The following is a 20,342-nucleotide window of genomic DNA, read 5'->3' on the forward strand; positions in this document are numbered from 1 at the left end:
CAGACAGAGAATGCATCTTGTCCATTTTCCTTTATGGCTGTAAAGCCATAGCTAATGTATGCTAATATTTTTAATTCTAGTTGGCCTTGAGTTCTTAGGTGTTTTTGCAGCAGAGTCCTCCACGGCAGGGCTGTTGGTCTGCTCCTTTGGTCTGTTTGTTGTCATAAAACATTTTGCGCTAGCTTCCTACATGCTAGCTTTAGGAGCAGAGCAGCCTGATAGCCGCCAGGTCTACACAGATTATGACGTCGTCATGCCAAACCTGCTGTAGAACTTTATTTATTTGGCTTTTTTCTTAGCTTCCCTTTAAGTTTCTGAGGTCCCCCTAGCACCCCCTGGCGGCCCCACTGTCCTAGATCACTGCCTTGGCAATCCTAACAGAACATGTTCAGTGTGTCTTGAGTATCAGTGAAAGTGCACATTTCTATAGATGGATTCTTAAAAAAAAAAAAAAAAAACAATACACAAAAACAAACAAACAAAACAGAATATATGTAGAAATGTATCCACTCTTTAAAACTGTACCCTGTTTTGGTTTATGTGCATAGTTGTATGTATTTTTTCTTGACTGAGGTTTTGGCTTTTTGTGTTTGTGGTATTATTGCAGTGCTTCAAAGCTTTAAATAAGAACTTCATCTGGACTTCCACGTCGTCATTTTGTCTTCTCTAGCCCTTCCATTATCCTAACTTTGATGTCACCACTAGGAATAAATTGTTTCTGACACAGGTTTCTGCTTAAAAGCAGAACCAAACAGGAGCTTGAAGTTAAAGATGATATAATTAATTGTCTTTTAAAATTAATGGTTTGTAAGTCTGCAAAGCTTCAAACAACTTCTCCATCATACTTTGCTGTTTTGTAACACACCCAGTCAACATCCTAGTTTCTTAATCACATCAACAAAAAGTTTCTGTTTCTGTTCTTTCTTCAGGGTTTTTCCTTTGCTGGTCCAAAAGCAGATAACTGTTCCCATGAGAAATGAGAGCCCTACTGTGAACCCTTTAAACAGTTCTGGTTGTTTCCATCCTGGAGTCAGTCCTAGTGGATTTGTTGATTGTTTTGGGTTGTTTCTGAGCATTGGTCTGCTGAGAAAGTTTCTTCCTGTGGGATCTTAAAGAATTCAACTGAAATAAACTATAATGTGTTAGGTTATGTCTCTTTTTAGATCACTTGGCTTCCACTATGACCTCCTGCTGTGCCTTGAGACGAAGATTGCCAAGTCATATATGAATGAATGCAAATGTGCAGTTCTCTATTGGTTTTCATGTTTATACTTGCAGGGATGCTACCATGTAAACGTGATACAAAATATTTGTCATTGTTTTGGTTATATAGTAAATTTAGATGGTCTCAGATCCATAATGAAAGTGAATATGTTGGGAAGAATAAGCCAAATGGAAAGACGTCAACATGGCAGCCTGAACCGATCCTGTTTGGTTAGCTGAGCAACTGGGATTGGCTTAAATTTCATTGAAAATATTATTGGTTTTGGTGGCTCACATTAAAAAGTGAAAAAGCACACATCCTGACAACATTCAGAACAGTCCATTTTTGTCCACCCGTTACCCTCTATTCCAGTCACTTTCACTCTCAAAACACAAGCCTCCACTATGAAGAATGCAGTTCTGTGTGCTGGTTGCTGTGAATAATCTGCATATAGACTAACCTGTTAGCCTACCTTATACAGTGGGCCTCTATTGTAAGAAGGCAAGAAAGATGACTTCATGAAATTGAGTAAAATTAGAGATGACTGGCATCCTGGAGCAAGCGTTTCAAATCAGGTTTCAGATGATGGATAGACTGAGAATTGTTTGGTTTGGTTGGCATAGATTGGCTTTTATAACTATTGGGATGGGTGCTTACAAACAATGTCTTTCAGCTTTCCTTCTTCTATGTTCTATCTAATTGTTTAGTTTAACACTGTTTTGGGGCAATATTTTACATTACTTTTACTAACTGCTGCAGATCCCCTGACTTTCATGATGAGGTCAAGATCAAGCTGCCTGCTTCTCTGTCCGACCACCACCACATTCTCTTCACCTTTTACCACATCAGCTGTCAGCAGAAGCAGAACACACCATTGGAGACACCTGTGGGATACACAGTAAGTAAAACTACAGGAATATACACATCTCTAGTTTTGTTAGTACTGTTGTTCATGCTGGCAAAGGTGGATATTTACACTTTCTAGTCGCCACAAGCTGCAAATAAATTTTTGTGTGTTTTTTTTTATGTTCTCCTTTCTAGTGGATCCCCATGTTGCAAAATGGACGTCTGCGAACGGGACACTTCTGTCTACCTGTATCTCTTGAGAAGCCACCACAGTCATACTCTGTTCTCTCCCCAGATGTAAGCAATCAAGCATGCAATTAATTTTATAAAGAATAAACAAATCAATGTGTTATGACTGTATGCAACCTGTTCATGTATCTCCCAAGCTTAATACAGTACATTTTTTATATAATTGGTTTTGACAATTATAATCACTTAATTTTTATTTTATTTATTTATTTTACTGTTGAACTTGAGTGAAAAGCAGCTTTTTACTACAAAAGTCAAAGGCTTTGGCTTTCAGATGATTTTTATTCCAAGTTTGGTTTCTACAGAGGCAGACACATAAAGCTTTTATGGAACATTAGCAATTATGTGAAGTCTTTCAGAAAACCTTTTAGGATTTAGAAGACTAAAACTCAGCTTTTCAAACACTTAATGAAGAGGCACCTTAGAAGTTAATGCATTAGGTCAAGAGGTAAACTGACATGATGCACAACAAAGACCAAAAAGTAAAAGTTTTCAGTAGCTCGTATATAAAAAGCAGGGAAATGTTTAGCTGTTAAAGGAGAAAACAAAAGTTGAGTGATTTTATTCTTTTTTTTTCCCCCTCAAAGATTAGTTGAATTTTCTCTTTGAGCAACCTTTGCGTGATTGGATTAAGTAGAAGAGATGTCTATTCTGAGTCCCAACCTTTCATTTTTTGTTTTTCATCTTACCAGAGTAGCCCATATTTACTTGATTATTATTGTATTTCAGGTTCCTCTCCCAGGAATGAAGTGGGTAGACAACCATCGAGGTGTATTTAATGTGGAAGTGGTGACCGTTTCCACCATCCACACACAGGTAACAGTACTCAGTAGCTTTACAGTAGCTCACGGTGTTTTGTGGATATTTAGGATGTGCTGCTTAACCTCTCGTTTACTTAACCAGCAAGTTAAGTTGTTTGACTTTACCAGTTGTTGTCATCTGTATATTTTTTTGTACATTATATTTTATAAATTATATAAATTGAATTTTAAACTCATGCATCTAAAAAAGCAGATTCACTGTCATTTAAGTTATTGTAGAATAATTTTTTCTTATAATCACAGGTAATAATTTGAAATTTTAATTAAAGTTAGGAGTAACAACCACTCTTTATTTTCACATTTAGACAGTAATTCCTTTCCAGCACTAGTTCATTAGTGGGTGAATCCTACCTTGCCAGTAATTTACTGAGGTCTACTCCATCTCTGTGTTGGCTGTGGTGTGGAGGGCTTGACTGAGATTCTTGGGTGCCTCACTGAGACTAATGTGCTCATAAATCACTGCTCCTGACACAGATTAGATTCTCTGGATTCTCCTGTGTTCTTGTTGCGATGTTCATTTTGTGGTTTTTGCTCTTGGAGCCAACTTGCCAACTTAAAGGCGAGTCAGGATGAGAGGAGCTAAGCTTTCTTTTTGTTTTTAACTTCTTCCCGAATTTTATTCTTTATTTTTCTCCAACTTGAACACATTTGTGTTTTCTTTAAGCTTAGTTACTATTTCATTTTTGCTTTTTTTTTTCCTCTTCATCTCTCTATTTTTCCCCCTGTTTTCTCACTCTTGCTTTTATGTTTTTTTCTATTTTTCTTATTTTCCCACACCTGTCCCTCTCAATTTCCCTCCCCCAGGACCAGTACCTGGATAAGTTCTTTGCTTTGGTGCATGCTTTGGATGAGCACATGTTTCCAGTCAGGATAGGGGACATGCGCATCATGGAAAACAACCTGGAGGCAGAGCTGAAATCCAGCATTGCAGCACTCAACTCATCCCAGCTGGAGCCAGTGGTTCGATTCCTTCACCTTTTACTTGACAAGCTGGTGCTGCTTGTAGTTCGGCCGCCAGTCATTGCTGGACAGATTGGTATGAGTCTGAACACACCTGACACCTAATTTAAGAGCAGCTTTGAAATAAAGTTTAATATTTTAACTGCATTTAGTTAAAATAAAACATGAAATGTTATATGTGAAGGTGTTTTGAATTTCTCTGACCTCTGCTATGCAAAGTTCGTAGTTCAGTGTTTTTCCAATGGGTTTTTAACAATTATCAGTTTGATGCACACACAGCACTAATAACGAATACTCGTGTGTGTGTGTGTGTTTAGTGAATCTGGGTCAAGCATCCTTCGAGGTCATGACATCCATAGTGAACCGGCTTCATAAATACTTGGACACCAGCCAGGACATGCACGGCCGCAACAGCCTGCTGTCTTCTTACATCCACTACGTGTTCCGCCTGCCCAGCACGGACCCCAGCTCCCCATCACCAGGTATTATACAGTCAATACAGTTAATGATTCATTTTTCTTTGTCCTTTGTTTCTCCTTTTTTGAGCTAACTTCATTCAACACCCAGCTCACCCTCACTGCATGTCTATTACCAAAACCTGCCTGCCATAATTTTACTTCTATTTTTTATCTTTTGCGTTTTTCCTCCCAAAACCATTTTGTCCTCTGCCTGCCCAACACAGACTCCAACTCATCCCTAACAGGTAGATATGTTCCACCACTGTATATCTTAATCTGTGTGCAGTTTTTTTTTTTTTTTTTTAACTTTCAGATAAAAATGACAGTTGCTCCTTGAAGCTGTTTATGCTGTGGAGGAGTATTTGCTGTGTATAAACCTGTGTTTATCAACTCAAACCATCCAGTGCCACTGCAGTCTGCCTTCCTCATACTGTCATTTTTGTTTAGTAGTTACATTTATTAATCACTTAAAAGTTGCAAGTTCAAACCCATTTGGTAAAGTGTCTCTGGCCCTGCCTATCACGTCCCAGTTAACATATCCACTTTTTGTTCTTTTTATGTTGACCCAGGACCTGGAGGATTGGGGGGTTCTGTTCATTATGCCACCATGGCTCGCTCAGCTGTTCGACCAGCCAGCCTCAACCTTAACCGCTCCCGCAGCCTTAGCAACAGCAACCCTGACATATCTGGTACGCCCACATCTCCAGACGATGAAGTTCGCTCCATAATTGGCAGCAAGGTAAGGTCATCAGACAGGATACTGCAACTGCTGTCATCTCAGTGCTACTTGTTGAGCAAATTTTTTTTATAATGTGTGGTCTCAATGAAGACAGAAGGAGCCATGGTTTTTGAGTACTTAACCCTAAGTACTATTTGGCTTGTCCACCCTGCACGTGGATGACAGATATCATAGTTAATCATTTAACATTGCTGTAATCTAGCAGCTCTCAGAGATTTGTTAAGTATTTTAGTTTAGTTTGTGTCTAGAGTCTCTATTTCTTAACCTACATAAAGCATGTGCACTGTGACCCGGTGGAGTTTTTATCAGCTTGTCAACTGTATAGCCAATACGTAAACATAAGCTTGGACATCTTATCTCTAACCGCTGTAACATCAACCTGTCACTCACCGGCGCATACACAAACAATTCTCAGTGTGTGCCGTTAGTGAAAAGCATTTGTTGGATTTACTTTAATCAGTAAAGCTGGTTCAGACTTTAACTGTGGTATAGTTTCAGTCCTTCTCCCTTTTTTATTTTTCTTCTTTAATTTTATTCATCTGTTGTCATGTATTCTGGCTTGTATGATGTTTTTTTTATTTCCCTTCCAACATTTTTATTTAACTCAGAAAACACATGAGCAGTGAGTGAATGATGTAATGTACCTTTCTAATGGTCTTGCTGTACTTGTAACCATGATACGATGGATGCAGCCCCATTTTGATGAATGTTCCCTTTTCCTCTAAAGCTCAACTAAACCTTTCTTTTCTTGTCTCTGAGGGAGGGGAAGTTATTTTTACTTGCAGTGAGAAAGGGAGAGATAACCTATGTGCTTTGCTCCTGTGTGGTGCTGATTTGGAGTTTGATTTACTGACAGCTAACCTTTTCTGGGGCCTTGGCATGTTCCAGCAATCATGACCTCTGATCCTCTTTAACTTGTCATTATTCCTTCCCTCCTCCTTCCCCCGTGCTGCTCGCTTGTTCCCTTGCTTCCTGCCTGCCTTGTGTCCTTTGACCTTGGCACCTCTAGGGCTTAGACCGCTCCAACTCGTGGGTGCACACCATGGGCTGTAGTGCCCCCTGGGGATCCAGCCCCGGGTCCGCTCCAGAAACCATGCAGGTGGTTTTATGAATGCCCCGTCCTCAACTTTATCTCACTAAAAAAACAACCTTACTCACACTAAATGGACACTGGAATATTTGGAGTTTTGGTTTTTTGTGTTCTTTCCATGAGTCATTGATAAAAAGTTATCCTTATTTGTTTTTATTTTATGTCGCCTTTCTGTATTTGTCATTCCTAGATGTCCCCTTTCAGCCTAACCTCAGCCTATCATTAAGGCACTTACTGTATGCTTTAAATCATGGCTGGGACTAATGACCACTTTTTGCTAAAATTTAACAAACTGCATTATCTATGGGCTTTACAGGCCTCGAACAGTGTTGCTACTGTAATATTAAGTATAAAAGACCAAAACTTTACAATATTACAGCATTCTTGTAAACTTTCAGCCACACCCTACCATGATCTCTCACATGGGAGTCACAGCCTCCTCCATGACCCCCCCTACTGTCATGTTAGGCCTTATTCACACATGCCATTAACATGTACCTTTAGTAATCTGGTGACTTCTAGGTATCGATGTGAATGTGCATATAATGTATGGACACCCACTTTCATATTGCATTGGATGAAGTCTGGCTCACGAATGATACATTATTACAGTGTCATTGTTAATGTATGTTAACTTGCTTTCCATTCGTTAGAAGCAACTCGTTCAGGTTCTGTAGCCACTGTTACTAGCTAATTGTTTTATGCGAAGAATCACGTCCAAGTGTCATAAATCAAGTGACTGGGCTTTCAATAACAGATCAAGACAGGTCCGGATGATAATTGAACTTAACATTTAATTAATTTACTGAGTTATTAGGGTTAAGAAAGGTGCAGGATTTCAATATTGAATCCTTAAAAGATTCCAGCTCTTAAAATATGAGGCAGGTAATTGAGCTAAGATCACAAGAGGTCACTTATCTGAAAATGGAGACACATTCTTATGTCGAGTGGGAAGTTATAGAGCAAGAGCTGTACACCTTTGATTGGATCACTCAGGACACATGTCAATGGTATGTGTGAAAAGAGTCTCAGATGTCGACCCTCTTTGCTTATCACATCCAACACCTCTCTTTTTCTCATTACCCACAAAAAAAAGCCATGTAGATCCAGTAAAAGATTTGACTGAAGACCAGAGTTATCGATTGCATTAATTCTTTAGACTTAAACTTTCCTTTCTCTTCATGGTGGTTTTACTGCCCATTTAAGCTTTACAGTGCAGCCATCAGTTAGTTCTAAACATAAAACTCAGACATAATCTTTATGTTTACATTTCACAGAGGCGCTGGTTGTTGGGATGATAGAGAAAAAGAGGAGTGTTAGATATCATTTCCATCGTCAGAAGACTAGCTTTTTCTACTTTTATTTATATTTTCCTTTTCTCCTTTTGGGACTTCATCTGCTCTCAGCCAAATTTACCTGCATGACTCTAACCCCACTTAACCATTCACCCTGTCACTGGAGCATGGTGTATTTGTGAGTGTGAATGTCTGAGGTCTGTATTTTACTTTACATTTCCATGTGCTGTTATTTCTTCTATCATTTTAAGTTTTCATGACATTAGAAATTTTTGATTTACACATCAAGTAATCAAGATTACATAGTAACTTTACAATCATAGCAAGGCACCTAGATTACCCATCTACTAGTAATAATGCCTCTGCCTTTGTAGAGTAGTCTTCCTTTTACTTTTTTGTTTCTGCAGTGTTGGATTCATCTGGAGAGATGCAGAATTGTGCTTCATGAAGCAGTTGGCTGTAAATTTGTGGAAAAATAAAAAAGTCTTTGGATTGCATGGCCCTGTATGCAGCCATTTTGCATCTCTACCTTAAGCCACAGATGTTTTAGATCACGGGAACAACAGTTTAGTGTTGTGCCCCTGTCCAGTGTCGTAGTGTATTGTGTCTTCATGTGTTTGTGCAACAGATCACAAAAGTGTGTTTTTATGCATGTGTGTGTGGGGGTGTGTGTCACTCAGCACACACAGCTGCCTGTGTGCTGAGGAGTAACCCCACACTCCTGTTGCTCCTCCACTAACCTTGCTGTCACGGTTCCATTCATCCCACTCATAGGCCATGGAGCGCTGTGGCAATCGCATGTCTTCGCACACTGAGAGCGCCAGTTTCTTGCAAACATTAACAGGACGGTTGCCCACAAAAAAGGTAGAGCCACTTGCACTGGGGGAGGAGCCAACCCCACCCTCCTCTTATTCACCTCCTCACCTGTCCTGTTTGTGGATGTGTGCCTCTGGATTGGTTGATGTCGTATTTGGTTGTTGTGGAGTCTTGCTGAATGCTGTATGTCCCCGATCTACTTTATTTTTAATATGTGGAGGAACTTTAAATGTTGGTTTCAGTCTGGCTAATGCGGACTGTGAGGTACAGTGAGCTGTATCCACATGGTCTGGGAAGTCTTCATCTGGTGTGAACAGTTCTCACACAAAAGAAATTTTCAATCGGCTTCAATGATCCCACCAGAAATATTAAACAAATACACAAAAAGCGGCTTGTTAAACAATTAGCATATTATTTATAAAAATGAAAGAAAAGCTTATTTTCAGGAATTTCTCATTCAAATTAGTCTTCCTCAGCAGACCTTGTTTGCTGTTCTGTGTATACACTCACTGGTCACTTTATTAGGTACACCAGGTACTTTATAACAATTTTCCAGGTTCATTCCCTTTTGTCTTCAGAACTGCCTTAATTCTTCATGGCATAGATTCAACAAGGTGTTAGAAAAATTAAGGTCCATATTGACATGGTGGCTTCTCTTGTGCACCATCTGAATTTCACAGCTGAAGATTCATCAGACCAAGCAGTTTTTTTACAGTGTTTTCTGTTCTTAGCTGACGGGAGGGCCACCCGTCCAGACAACTGCTGCTTACTGGAAATTTTCTCTGTAAACCCCTAGAGATGGTTTTGCGTGAAAATCCCAGTAGTTCAGCAGCTTCTGAAGTACTCATCCCAGCACGTCTGACACAAACAACCATGCCACAGTCACAATCTCTTAAATCCTCTTTCTTCCTCATTGGGATGCTCGGTTTGAACTTCACAAGTTGTCTTGACCATGTCTACATGACTAAATCCACTGAGTTGCTGCCATGTTATTTGGTTATTAGCTATTTGTCTTGACATGCAATTGAACAAGTGTACCTAATAGTGGCCTGAGAGTGTACAAAAATGTTTGTTTCCCATCAAACTAAAATGACATAGTGAACAATAGAATCTTTTATGGAGAGCATTATAAATTGCTTTCTTCTTTTTTTTCTTTTTTTAAACCACATCAAGGAAGACTTACCAGACAAAAATTTGTGTTAGCCAGACTATATTTGATCTTAGTATTAAAAACACAATAGATGATTATTTAATCCCCACAATATTAAGATGATACAACCTTCTAGTGCAAAAAACATATAAAATAAAAAAATTAAGGTATCTGTTTGTAGTTGGTCACCTGAATCATTACACCTGACCTTATTTTGTCTATAATGAAGTCCGTTTCCAGTGTTGGGGGAGCAGAAGCTTTACTAGATTGTTCATTGATGTAGTGACTGTAGTCGTTGAAATCATTGTTAAAACTGTGGGTCCTACCTCCAGGTTAATAAGACCAGGACAAGATTATTTTTTATTAATTCATTTATTTATTAATTTTCCTATGTTTGGGGGCCCAAGTGGCCTCTATTATGAGTTGCTAGACAGGAAGGGAGATTAGAGAAAGAGCCCCAGGCTGGGTTTTAAACCTGGTCCAGTGCATCAAGAAGCTGTAGCATCTGTTAATTTATTAATTTTGTCTTTACATAACGTTAACATTTTTAGCCATATAAAATTCCTTTTATATTGTAACCTACATCAGTAGGTATGTGTTTGAACTCCTATTTCCAGTATACAGCATGTTGAATTATTTGCATTTTAAGTAAGAATAAACAAAGATTACTAATGCAAGCATCTCACATTTTTTCCGTATGGCTCTTTTGCCTTCTGTTTTCCTTTCTGTCTCCATCCTTCCCTCTACACCTTTTGGTTTTTATGTATTTTGAACTTGCTACTCAGCTCTTCCATGAGGAGTTGGCTCTACAATGGGTGGTGAGCAGTGGAAGCGTCCGGGAGGGTGCCCTACAACAGGCCTGGTTCTTCTTTGAACTCATGGTAGGAGGCAAAATCTTGAAATAACATTTTAATAACCCTGAATATGCCTCCTATTGTTTTTATTTTTATTATTTTATTTTATAACACTCTCTGACCTCATGCTTATAAACTCTTAAACTGTAGGTTAAGAGCATTATCCACCACCTCTACTTCACCGAACGCTTAGAGTCACCCAGGAAAAACCGTTTTCCTGAACGCTTTATGGATGATATCACAGCCCTGGTCAGCACCATCGCTGGTGACATTGTCTCTCGCTTCCAGAAGGTAAGACAAGGGGTTTACATCATATATATATATATATATATATATATATATATATATATATATATATATATATATATATATATATATATATATAAATATTATTTTAACAATTTAATATACCATTACTATATACTTATTTGTACAATATTCTATCCACAAACACTATATCTATCACTATATGTATACATACAATAAACAATATCAATAAATTCAATATTTCTCCAACTGGATATAGGAACAGTTAGAGATGTAATTTCTGAATAGAAAACAAGGTTATGCAGTGTTTTTATTTATTTGTTTTAGTTTAGTTTATTTTTGGTGACCCTTACAATATGGTACTCTAAATTTGACCCTTACAATACTAGTCCTTGACAGTACCTTGTGCAATACAAAGAGGATTTGGGACTTTTGTTTCTCATCCATTCAGGATCTGGAGTTAGTGGAGAGGCTAAACACCAGCCTAGCCTTCTTTCTCAATGATTTGCTGTCAGTCATGGATCGAGGCTTTGTCTTCACCTTAATCAGGGCATACTGGAAACAGGTACAATTATTTTGTATTGTTAAAACAAATCCATATGTCTCTAAGTTTTCTACTAAACCTGTATGGACTGTGCATGCTATATTGTGTTGAATGGACAACACATGCTTATTTTTTATGTGAAACAATATAGTACAATTCACAGCATTCAAAGACTTTTACATCAGTATGTTCATTTTCTCCTCATTAGGTTTCCACAAAGCTTTATGCTCTGCAGAACCCGACCCTGGAGTCTTTGAGGCTTGATTTCCTAAGAATTGTGTGCAGTCATGAACACTATGTCACCCTGAATCTGCCCTGCAGCCTGCTCACCCCACCTGCCTCCCCTTCCCCCTCTGTATCTTCAGCAACTTCACAGGTCAGAGAAAAACAGATTGAGGAAGATTCTACAGTCAGTTTTACCAAGGATTTTAAAAATCTCAAAGTTTGGTTATTTAAAGTTTATGTCAGATACTTGTAGGTAAGACTATTATGATCATCTTGTTTGAAATTTCTCTCTTTTCTTATACAGAGCTCTGGGTTCTCCACACATGTTCAAGATCAAAAGATAGCCAACATGTTTGAGCTGTCTGTCCCGTTTAGAGAGCAACATTATCTGGCTGGACTAGCACTGTCTGAACTCTCAGTAATACTAGACCCAGATAATGAAGGGTTAGTATGTTTGTTTAAAAATGAGTGTGAAAACTCTGTGCATCTCGTTCCTCTCTCTTACTGATTTTTTTTCTACTGCTTGACTGTAGAATGTTTGGTCTCCATAAGAAAGTGGTGAGCGTTGTTCACAACCTCCTGTCCAGCCACGACTCTGACCCACGATACGCTGATCCTGAGGTCAAGGCTCGGGTCGCCATGCTTTACCTGCCTCTCATCGGCATTGTCATGGAGACGCTGCCACAGCTCCATGACTTTACAGGTACAGATGTTCTTAACAAGACATACATTAAACAATGAAGACCTTAGATGCTCTCCAAAACATGCACTTGGTGTGACTTGGTGAAAAACTCTTTCTGCTGTACTTGTTTTTAAAATGATATTGTAAAGGAGCCCTTGACCTGCACAGGCTGAGTTTCCAGCTATCAGCAAAGGCAACTGTAGTGTTATATTTGGACCTTTAAATAGCAACATCACCTATAACCTGGAGGGTTATCATCTAAGCTTCAAAGGATTTTGTAGCCCTCTAACTTAACGAGATAGCTAATCTCTAAGCTTAGGTCATGCTTGTCTCAATTTTTTTTTTGCTTTTTTAGCCACTTTAGACATTCATTGACATGTCTGCCCAGGTCAGCAGTCCATAAAATTATGTTTTTGGAAACCCCCCACAGTTCTTTTGTTCCTTTACATTTCTAGTACATTTCCACTTGAAAAGCAGACGAAATATTAGTATTTTTGAAACTCTTACAGATTGTGAAGATGGAAACGCTTATATTATACTGGGAACGTCATATCCATTGCGGGAACACATACAGCTAAACAAGTTGGATCTGCCTGTAATTGCAGTCATTTTTGAGGTGTATTATATCTTTAAAATTGACTCAGTATTCTTTGTAGGTTTTACTGATGTAAGCACGTTATTTTAAAAATATTTAGAGCGATTTCATTGAGTAAAACTATCTTTATTCATTTCAGTAGCATGTTTCAGAAGTTGAACTATGTTTCAGTCATTTCAGGAAAATTAGTCCGCAATGGGGTTTATAAATGCGACATGACTCCACGGCTGAATGAAACTGTTAAATGATGTTTATATTATTTTGTCGTTATCACATATCTCGTACGCCTGTTGTAATGCTTTGATGGGTAGGGTACCTGTTATAGCTGCACAGTTCATGAATGCACCATTAACTAATGCTGATTTTAAGGTTGCTGAGATTCACATCCTTGTTTATTAAGCATAAATGTAAATAACGTGGATGAAACTCAGACTGATGAGTCCAGAACACAGCAATTAGGGGATTCTCCCATACAGTCTTATCTATATTATTTCCACAGTTTAGTAAGTACAGTTACTAAATGATTACCTATATACTATCATTAAGCATCAGTATCGCCGTTCATCATCCCCCCCCCCATCCCCTCTCCTCCATAAAAAGCTGTGTATAATCTCCCGTTTTCACCTTTCGTTTTTTTACTAGAGTCTCACAACCAGTGGGGTCGGCCAGGTGGTCCCCAGGCAGCAGCAGCGGGCAGCGGGGGAGAAGAGGCAGAAGAAGGTAACAGTTTGATCAATCAAACTGTTGCTATGGCAATAGCGGGCACTTCCACTTCATCTCCAATGTCCCGACCAAGTAGCTTCTTACTCAACTCACAGGTAATTTTTATTCTCTACAGGGCAGTCATATGCAGTAATCTGTAAATGGAAAGGTCTCACTTCACTACACAATATTAAAATCTCCTTTCTCTCCCTCTGTGTTCTTGTCCTTACTAATCGGCCCCCTTTTATCTCTCCAGGCAAATCGCCAGCATGGGAGCTTCTCAGCTGAGTCGAGTCGCAGCCTGCTGATCTGCCTGCTGTGGGTCCTGAAGAATGCTGATGAGCTAGTGCTGCAGAAATGGTTCACAGACCTGTCAGTGTCCCAGCTCAACCGTCTGTTGGATCTCCTCTACCTCTGTGTCTCTTGCTTTGAGTACAAGGTAGCCACAACAAGTAACATTGAGCACTCTTACATATATGGACAAGTTGGATCAGTTAACCACTGTAATACTGTAAAGAGCATGCAAAGGGCGTTTGCAGTGTGCAGTATGTTCTGCTTTCTATGCTGTAGTTATCGCTTTAGTTTCATGTGTTTTAGAGCCTCCTTGTTATGCTGTATGTTTGCTCTTTTCTGCTTACACCTTTGCTTTCATGGTACTAACCTGCTTTGCTTGCTGTGTGGTGTGCTGCAAATAACTTTCTTGCTGTGTGTTCTCTCTGCTGTGTGTTTCACTCATCATCATCTTCATGGATACAAGGCCCATGTTGTGTTCACCATGCAGGGGAAGAAGGCATTTGAACGCATGAACAGCCTAACCTTTAAGAAGTCCAAAGATATGAAGGCCAAGCTGGAGGAGGCTATATTGGGCAGCATTGGGGCCAGACAGGAAATGGTCCGACGGAGTCGAGGACAGCTAGGTGGGGGCCCAATTTTTAGCACCTGTTCATGCATGCACACATGAAGATAGACACACATATGAACAAATGTAAAGTAATGGGAATTCTCAGCCCGAAAAGAGGTGAATTTGTGATGCAAAGACTTATAGAAATACTTAGGTAATAATCCTTTTTCTCTCTTACATTCATATGTGCAGACAACAAATATACACATTTACCTTACGATGGCACTGTAGATACAGCTACAGGCAGTTATTTATGTTCTCTAGTGTATACACAACCTCTTTAACCAACATCGAAAAGTACATTATTTCTCTTCACCATTTAGAGCGGAGTCCATCTGGCAGTGCTTTTGGAAGTCAGGAAAATCTCAGATGGAGGAAGGATATGACCCACTGGAGACAGAACAGCGAAAGGATGGACAAGTATGCACTTTAAAACAGTTTAATTCACTTCTCATATTTTTGCCTCTGCCACAGAAAAAACTAAAAATGTTCTTCGAAAACCTGAGTTTTTTTTTTTTTTTTCCCCATCTTGAAACTTTAGTGAGACTGTTCTGAGTCACATATCTCTTCAAATTAATCTAACATCAGGAGAAGAAAATAAGAATTTACACAAGCAACCCCATCTTTAAATATAATCTAAAGAGTTTAGTGCATTGAACTGTGAATTGCTGATGACTCTGATTTGATGCTTGATTCCATTAAACCACAGCACAGGAGAAGCAGTTTAACTAAAGAAAGCAGTCCAGATTTGTTTTAATCTGCACATAATTTTTGTGTGTTCAGCAGAGGATGGGTTAGAATGGTAAATAGTTGCATGTCATTTCTTTTGTCACTCTTTGAACTTATTGATTCAGCAATCCTTCCACCTCAACCAATTTTTTCCTTTTTATGATGTTAATACATTTCATGTGTTCTTGTTCCATTTGTTTTTTTTTGTTGTTTTTTTTAAGTCAGTGATTAGAAAGCATAAACCAATGCAATATGCAGCATTTATAAATGCTAAATGTAGTGTTTAAATGTTTTTCCTTAGAAGCTTAATATACATGTCCTTCATAAACTCATTTCTTGTTTTTTTGTTTTAGCATTATTTTTTCTGTCCTTTTGTAAATTCTGTATCAGTATTTGTTTTTGTGTTAATATCCATTTGCTTTCTCATGTTGCTGTGTGTTTATGTAGGAGTCACAGATCAGTCAGGTATTGTATGGTCCACATTTGCTGTGTGCTGCTTTCAGTTACCCCCTGCTTTAGTGCCTCTGATGTTATGGTGTAACATCATGCATGTCAGAATCACAGTTGAAGTGGAAACTAAATGAATAAATCATGTTTGTCAGGGCTTCATTGTGATTAATTTTGACTTTGAGCAAGTCCTTGAATCATTTTCAGATTGATTTTAGGTGAGACAGTAATGTTGTAACCACTGGTGTATATTCTCTGTTTTTAGCATCCATTTCTTCTCCATTTTAACTAAGTTCTCACATGCAAATGAAAGCACCAACAGAAACCCCTGAATCCAGGTTTTGACCCTAAACCCCTTGCCCCGTCAGTTCCTCTGTCATGGTAACAACATGTCTTGGGGTTGGTAGTGGTTGCTGTGGGTCTGTTTTGCTTTTTAACCAGTATGCTTCTTGTTTCGGGGTTTTGATTTGTGTGTCTGGTTGCTCTTTCAGAAAGAACTAGCTATTTTTGATCATTATTTGTTCTATTTTAAACAAAATAAGTAACTTGCAATGTAGCCAAAGACCTATCCTGGTAAAGTTTCATATAGTTAAACATAGATATTCTAGTACACGTAGATTTACAACATTTAGCATGTAGATTGGATGGATTACTGAAGCCTTAGTCAACATTAAAGGATAGTCTATTAAATTCCCTGAAATCTATTAACCCTCAGGGCATTGAAGATGTAGATTTAGCTAAATGTCTTGTTACTGGATTAGCACACATTGCTACCATTGGTAATTTCAAAAGGTAAGGATCCATGCAAGTTAAGAGACACCTTTCAGTGCAGCCTTGTATTTTACCAGGGCCACAAAACATTTTATATGCTCATCTTTGAGAGCATCTCAGATTATGTAATAGGCTGAGATTCTACATAACAGTTTCCTCTTTAAACTCCAATATGGTTTCTGATCATTGGTTGGAATGTGCTAATTGAAAGGTCATGCAAATTTCAAGAGCACATCATCACCATCACAATATGGAAGTTCATTTTGTGACACTGGTTCTGGTATCTTGATTGCAGGACAAGAGCAGAGCTGGAGCATGAAGCCCTAATTGATGGTAACCTTGCCACAGAGGCCAACTTAATAATTCTTGATACTTTGGAAATCATTGTACAGGTATGCAAGCAAACACAAGTACAAATATTTAAATAAATTTTTGTTAGATAAAGAGTTATACTCTTTTTTTCCTTCTGAAAAAACTATGTGGTTGTTTCCTTACAGACGGTATCAGTTACAGAATCCAAGGAGAGTATCCTGGGTGGCGTACTGAAAGTACTTCTTCACAGCATGGCCTGCAACCAGAGCGCCCTCTACCTCCAGCACTGTTTTGCCACACAGAGGGCCCTTGTGTCTAAGGTTAGCCTACGGGCCTATTATGATTAAGAATGCTTAATTTAAAAACACCTTTGCAATTTCTTCCAGAATCATCTACTTGTTATTCATCAACTTTTGTGTTACTCCATCCTTGTAGTTTCCTGAACTTCTCTTCGAGGAGGAAACTGAGCAGTGTGCTGATCTATGTTTGAGACTCCTGCGGAGCTGCAGCAGTAGCATCAGTACCATCAGATCCCATGCCAGTGCCTCCCTGTACCTCCTCATGAGGCAAAACTTTGAGATCGGCAACGTAAGTGCAGCTGTCAAACAAAACAACCCAAAATATTCAGTCATAAGATTTTGTTTTAAACTGGGATAAAAATAAAAATTAAGAAAACTCTTGAATTTTAACTTTAATTATAGAGCCACTAGTGAGATTAAATTAATATCAGAAAAAAGTTGTAGGCTGTATTATATTGTAGGGCTGCACAATATGTAGAAAATTTACCTTCATCGTGATACTAGCCTGTGCAATAAACATACTGCAGCCACTGGCTAAACTGTGATAAGTACTAAGTCCCTATTTGCATATTTCAAGGAAGTGATGTGATGCTGTTCCAAACGCTGCTGTGCATTCATGCTGTGTGTGTCAATGTTGAATCAAATGGATTCTTCCTGGATGCCTGCTCCATGTAGCTAATGGCTGCAGCAGTAGAGGACATGAAGGGAACAAGAGGAGCAACATGAATGTGTATGGAGAAGAATTTGTGGCTAAAAAGAACAGCGTGTCTGCTGTTTGGAACTATTAGTTACTATTGGATGACACACAACAAACGCAGACACTTTGCGAGACACTCTCCATACTTGTGCAAAGCACCAAAAGAAACACGTTGAATATCCACTGTCACCCACAGTGCAACCAGAAGGAGCTATAGACGAATCCAGCAGCCGTTTAGTGTGTTGCAGCATTTTGTGGCACCGAGTCCTAATTACCTCATATCTGCCGACATGGACAGCTAAGGGTATCTTATCTGGCATTTTTCTGTTTTTTATATTAGTTAGACATCAGTGTATTGATGTAAACTCTGCTTCATCTTACAGAATCTTTTTTAATAACTGACAATTCACAGTGGATTATAAAACACAAATATTTACAGGACACCACCATACGTCATCTGTGTTAATGACGAAAAGATTTTATTAAGAAGACAAGAGGTAGAGATGCATGATATTATTGGCACAATAACAGTATTGACATAATTAACCAATAAAAACAAACAGGTGCTGGAAGAACATAATCTAAGTTTCTTTTAAGCAGGATAGGATGCACGTATCTTTTTATGTTTAAAAAAATTATTCAGTTTGTCACGTTGTACAGAATGCCAGTTGAAATATTATTTTGCACAAGGATTGAATATTACATCATTTTCAGCTGGTTTTTATGTCTGCATCTACCAACAGACCAACATGACAAATAATTCCAGAATAATAATGTATTATAATTATTTAGTTTCACAACAGAGGAAACTAGATCATTTCTGCAATTAGGTGTGGTGTGGGTGTATTGGTATCGGTTATTGGACAAACGAGTTGTAAAATATTGGTATATCGGCCAAAAATCCCATATCGTGCATCACTAACGAGAGGAATTACTAAAATCTATTGTTACCTAAAACAATGCTAATGTTATTATAGCAAAATCTATGAAGCTCAACAGATGTCTGTATATAAGAATTTTACAAATGGAGCTCTATGTGAGAAAACATTAAAGGGGTATCATATTTTATGTATTGGAGTTCGTATCGTCATCGCAACCTTTATCATTGTTATCCCATGTTTTCCTGATATCATGCAGCCTTAGCATATTGCAGAGTTGTTTATTGCAGTCAGCAGTTTCTTACTGGTGGATATATGCAGTGGTTTGTTTAGTAAAGGCAACATTTTACAGACTTACAAAATTCCTCTAAAGCTGTTAAAGGCATTTGTATTTTCAATTTGGTTCCCAGCTGTCCCATGTTAGTTGACATCCTCATCAAAATATGATTTTTATTTCTCCTACTTGTGTTTTTTACTTTTAGAACTTTGCAAGAGTGAAGATGCAGGTGACCATGTCTTTATCCTCACTGGTGGGAACTTCTCAGAATTTTAACGAGGAGTTCCTCCGTCGCTCTCTGAAGACCATCCTTACCTATGCAGAAGAGGACCTCGAACTAAGGGAAACAACGTTCCCAGACCAGGTACTAATTTTTAAGCTAGCAAGACCATTAATTGACTTTATCAATTTTTATTTGAAACTGTTACCACTCAGCCAAGGCTTTATATTTTTCTTAAGAGTATTTTCTGAGCAGCAACTCTTTTCAGCTTGAACTCTGTACTCTTATTTCCAGGTCCAAGACCTTGTGTTTAATCTACACATGATCCTATCTGACACAGTGAAAATGAAGGAACATCAAGAGGATCCAGAGATGTTGGTAGACCTCATGTACAGGTACAGATTACTTAAGTAACCAAGAAGCTGCTTTTTTTCTCACCTACAATAAAGTATCTCCACTGTAATCATGAACATCTTGTTAGCTGTGTGATCTCCTGGGTAAGTTCTGAGTTCACCTTTCCTTCTGTGTTTAACTGTAGAATTGCAAAGGGATACCAGACATCTCCAGACCTGCGGCTGACATGGCTCCAGAACATGGCTGGAAAACACTCGGAGAGGAACAACCATGCTGAAGCTGCTCAGTGTCTGGTGCACAGTGCTGCTCTAGTAGCAGAATACCTCAGCATGCTTGAGGACCGCAAGTATCTTCCTGTAGGCTGTGTCACCTTCCAAGTAAGGACACTTGTAGTAGAAATGTTGTCAGTTCACCTTTTACACCCAATAAATGTCTGATAATGAATGTTCCACCATGTATTTCATGTTTTGCACATGTGCTGTCATGCCTGTGTACTCCAGAATGTCTCTTCAAATGTGCTGGAGGAATCTGCAGTCTCTGACGATGTGGTGTCACCAGATGAGGAGGGTATCTGCTCTGGGAAATACTTCACTGAAATTGGTCTGGTGGGCCTCCTGGAACAGGCAGCTGCCTCTTTTTCCATGGTGAGAGATGGTGGATTGGTTGAATGGTTGTTGATACGAAGTCAGGGATTTTCTTTTAGCAAGCAGCTTCCTCTCTATTAAATAAACTTATTTTACCTGAGGGGATTTTTATTCATATTTCAAGAACAATGTTACCTAAAATGGCAATACATGCATGCCATGGGATGCTGGGTAGCTAACATGTTAACTTAAATGAGTAGATTAATATATTTGGGAGTACTGTTTTATTTTTTTAATTTAGTTAATCACAATTTTGAGGTTTTGTTTGTCTTGGATGAAAAACTGAGCCCCAGTGATGTTTGTGTTAATCTCCCCG

The 20,342-nt window shown here is 38.6% G+C and overlaps 1 protein-coding gene across 20 annotated transcripts in view; it reads left to right on the top strand.

Moving 5' to 3' along the window:
* Positions 1-20,342, top strand: part of dock7 (dedicator of cytokinesis 7) — a 52,693-nt gene that overhangs the window by 23,309 nt on the left and 9,042 nt on the right. For 3 of the 20 annotated variants that reach the window (XM_042006941.1, XM_042006934.1, XM_042006936.1), the window contains exons 17-43: positions 1,964-2,102; positions 2,246-2,347; positions 3,029-3,115; positions 3,925-4,156; positions 4,398-4,562; positions 4,763-4,783; positions 5,108-5,277; positions 6,287-6,376; positions 8,437-8,526; positions 10,414-10,509; positions 10,633-10,773; positions 11,201-11,314; positions 11,502-11,669; positions 11,823-11,962; positions 12,052-12,221; positions 13,438-13,613; positions 13,754-13,936; positions 14,255-14,414; positions 14,722-14,818; positions 15,575-15,592; positions 16,641-16,737; positions 16,843-16,977; positions 17,093-17,245; positions 19,014-19,172; positions 19,323-19,423; positions 19,567-19,759; positions 19,883-20,026. In XM_042006941.1, coding sequence (XP_041862875.1) covers positions 1,964-2,102; positions 2,246-2,347; positions 3,029-3,115; positions 3,925-4,156; positions 4,398-4,562; positions 4,763-4,783; positions 5,108-5,277; positions 6,287-6,376; positions 8,437-8,526; positions 10,414-10,509; positions 10,633-10,773; positions 11,201-11,314; positions 11,502-11,669; positions 11,823-11,962; positions 12,052-12,221; positions 13,438-13,613; positions 13,754-13,936; positions 14,255-14,414; positions 14,722-14,818; positions 15,575-15,592; positions 16,641-16,737; positions 16,843-16,977; positions 17,093-17,245; positions 19,014-19,172; positions 19,323-19,423; positions 19,567-19,759; positions 19,883-20,026 — 3,541 coding nt within the window. The remainder of the gene's footprint in view (positions 1-1,963; positions 2,103-2,245; positions 2,348-3,028; positions 3,116-3,924; positions 4,157-4,397; positions 4,563-4,762; positions 4,784-5,107; positions 5,278-6,286; positions 6,377-8,436; positions 8,527-10,413; positions 10,510-10,632; positions 10,774-11,200; positions 11,315-11,501; positions 11,670-11,822; positions 11,963-12,051; positions 12,222-13,437; positions 13,614-13,753; positions 13,937-14,254; positions 14,415-14,721; positions 14,819-15,574; positions 15,593-16,640; positions 16,738-16,842; positions 16,978-17,092; positions 17,246-19,013; positions 19,173-19,322; positions 19,424-19,566; positions 19,760-19,882; positions 20,027-20,342) is intronic. The other 17 variants (XM_042006937.1, XM_042006939.1, XM_042006942.1 and 14 more) reach the window with 12 other exon arrangements.

Source organism: Melanotaenia boesemani, chromosome 14 (assembly GCF_017639745.1).
Source record: "Melanotaenia boesemani isolate fMelBoe1 chromosome 14, fMelBoe1.pri, whole genome shotgun sequence".
NCBI classification, from domain to species: Eukaryota; Metazoa; Chordata; class Actinopteri; order Atheriniformes; family Melanotaeniidae; genus Melanotaenia; species Melanotaenia boesemani.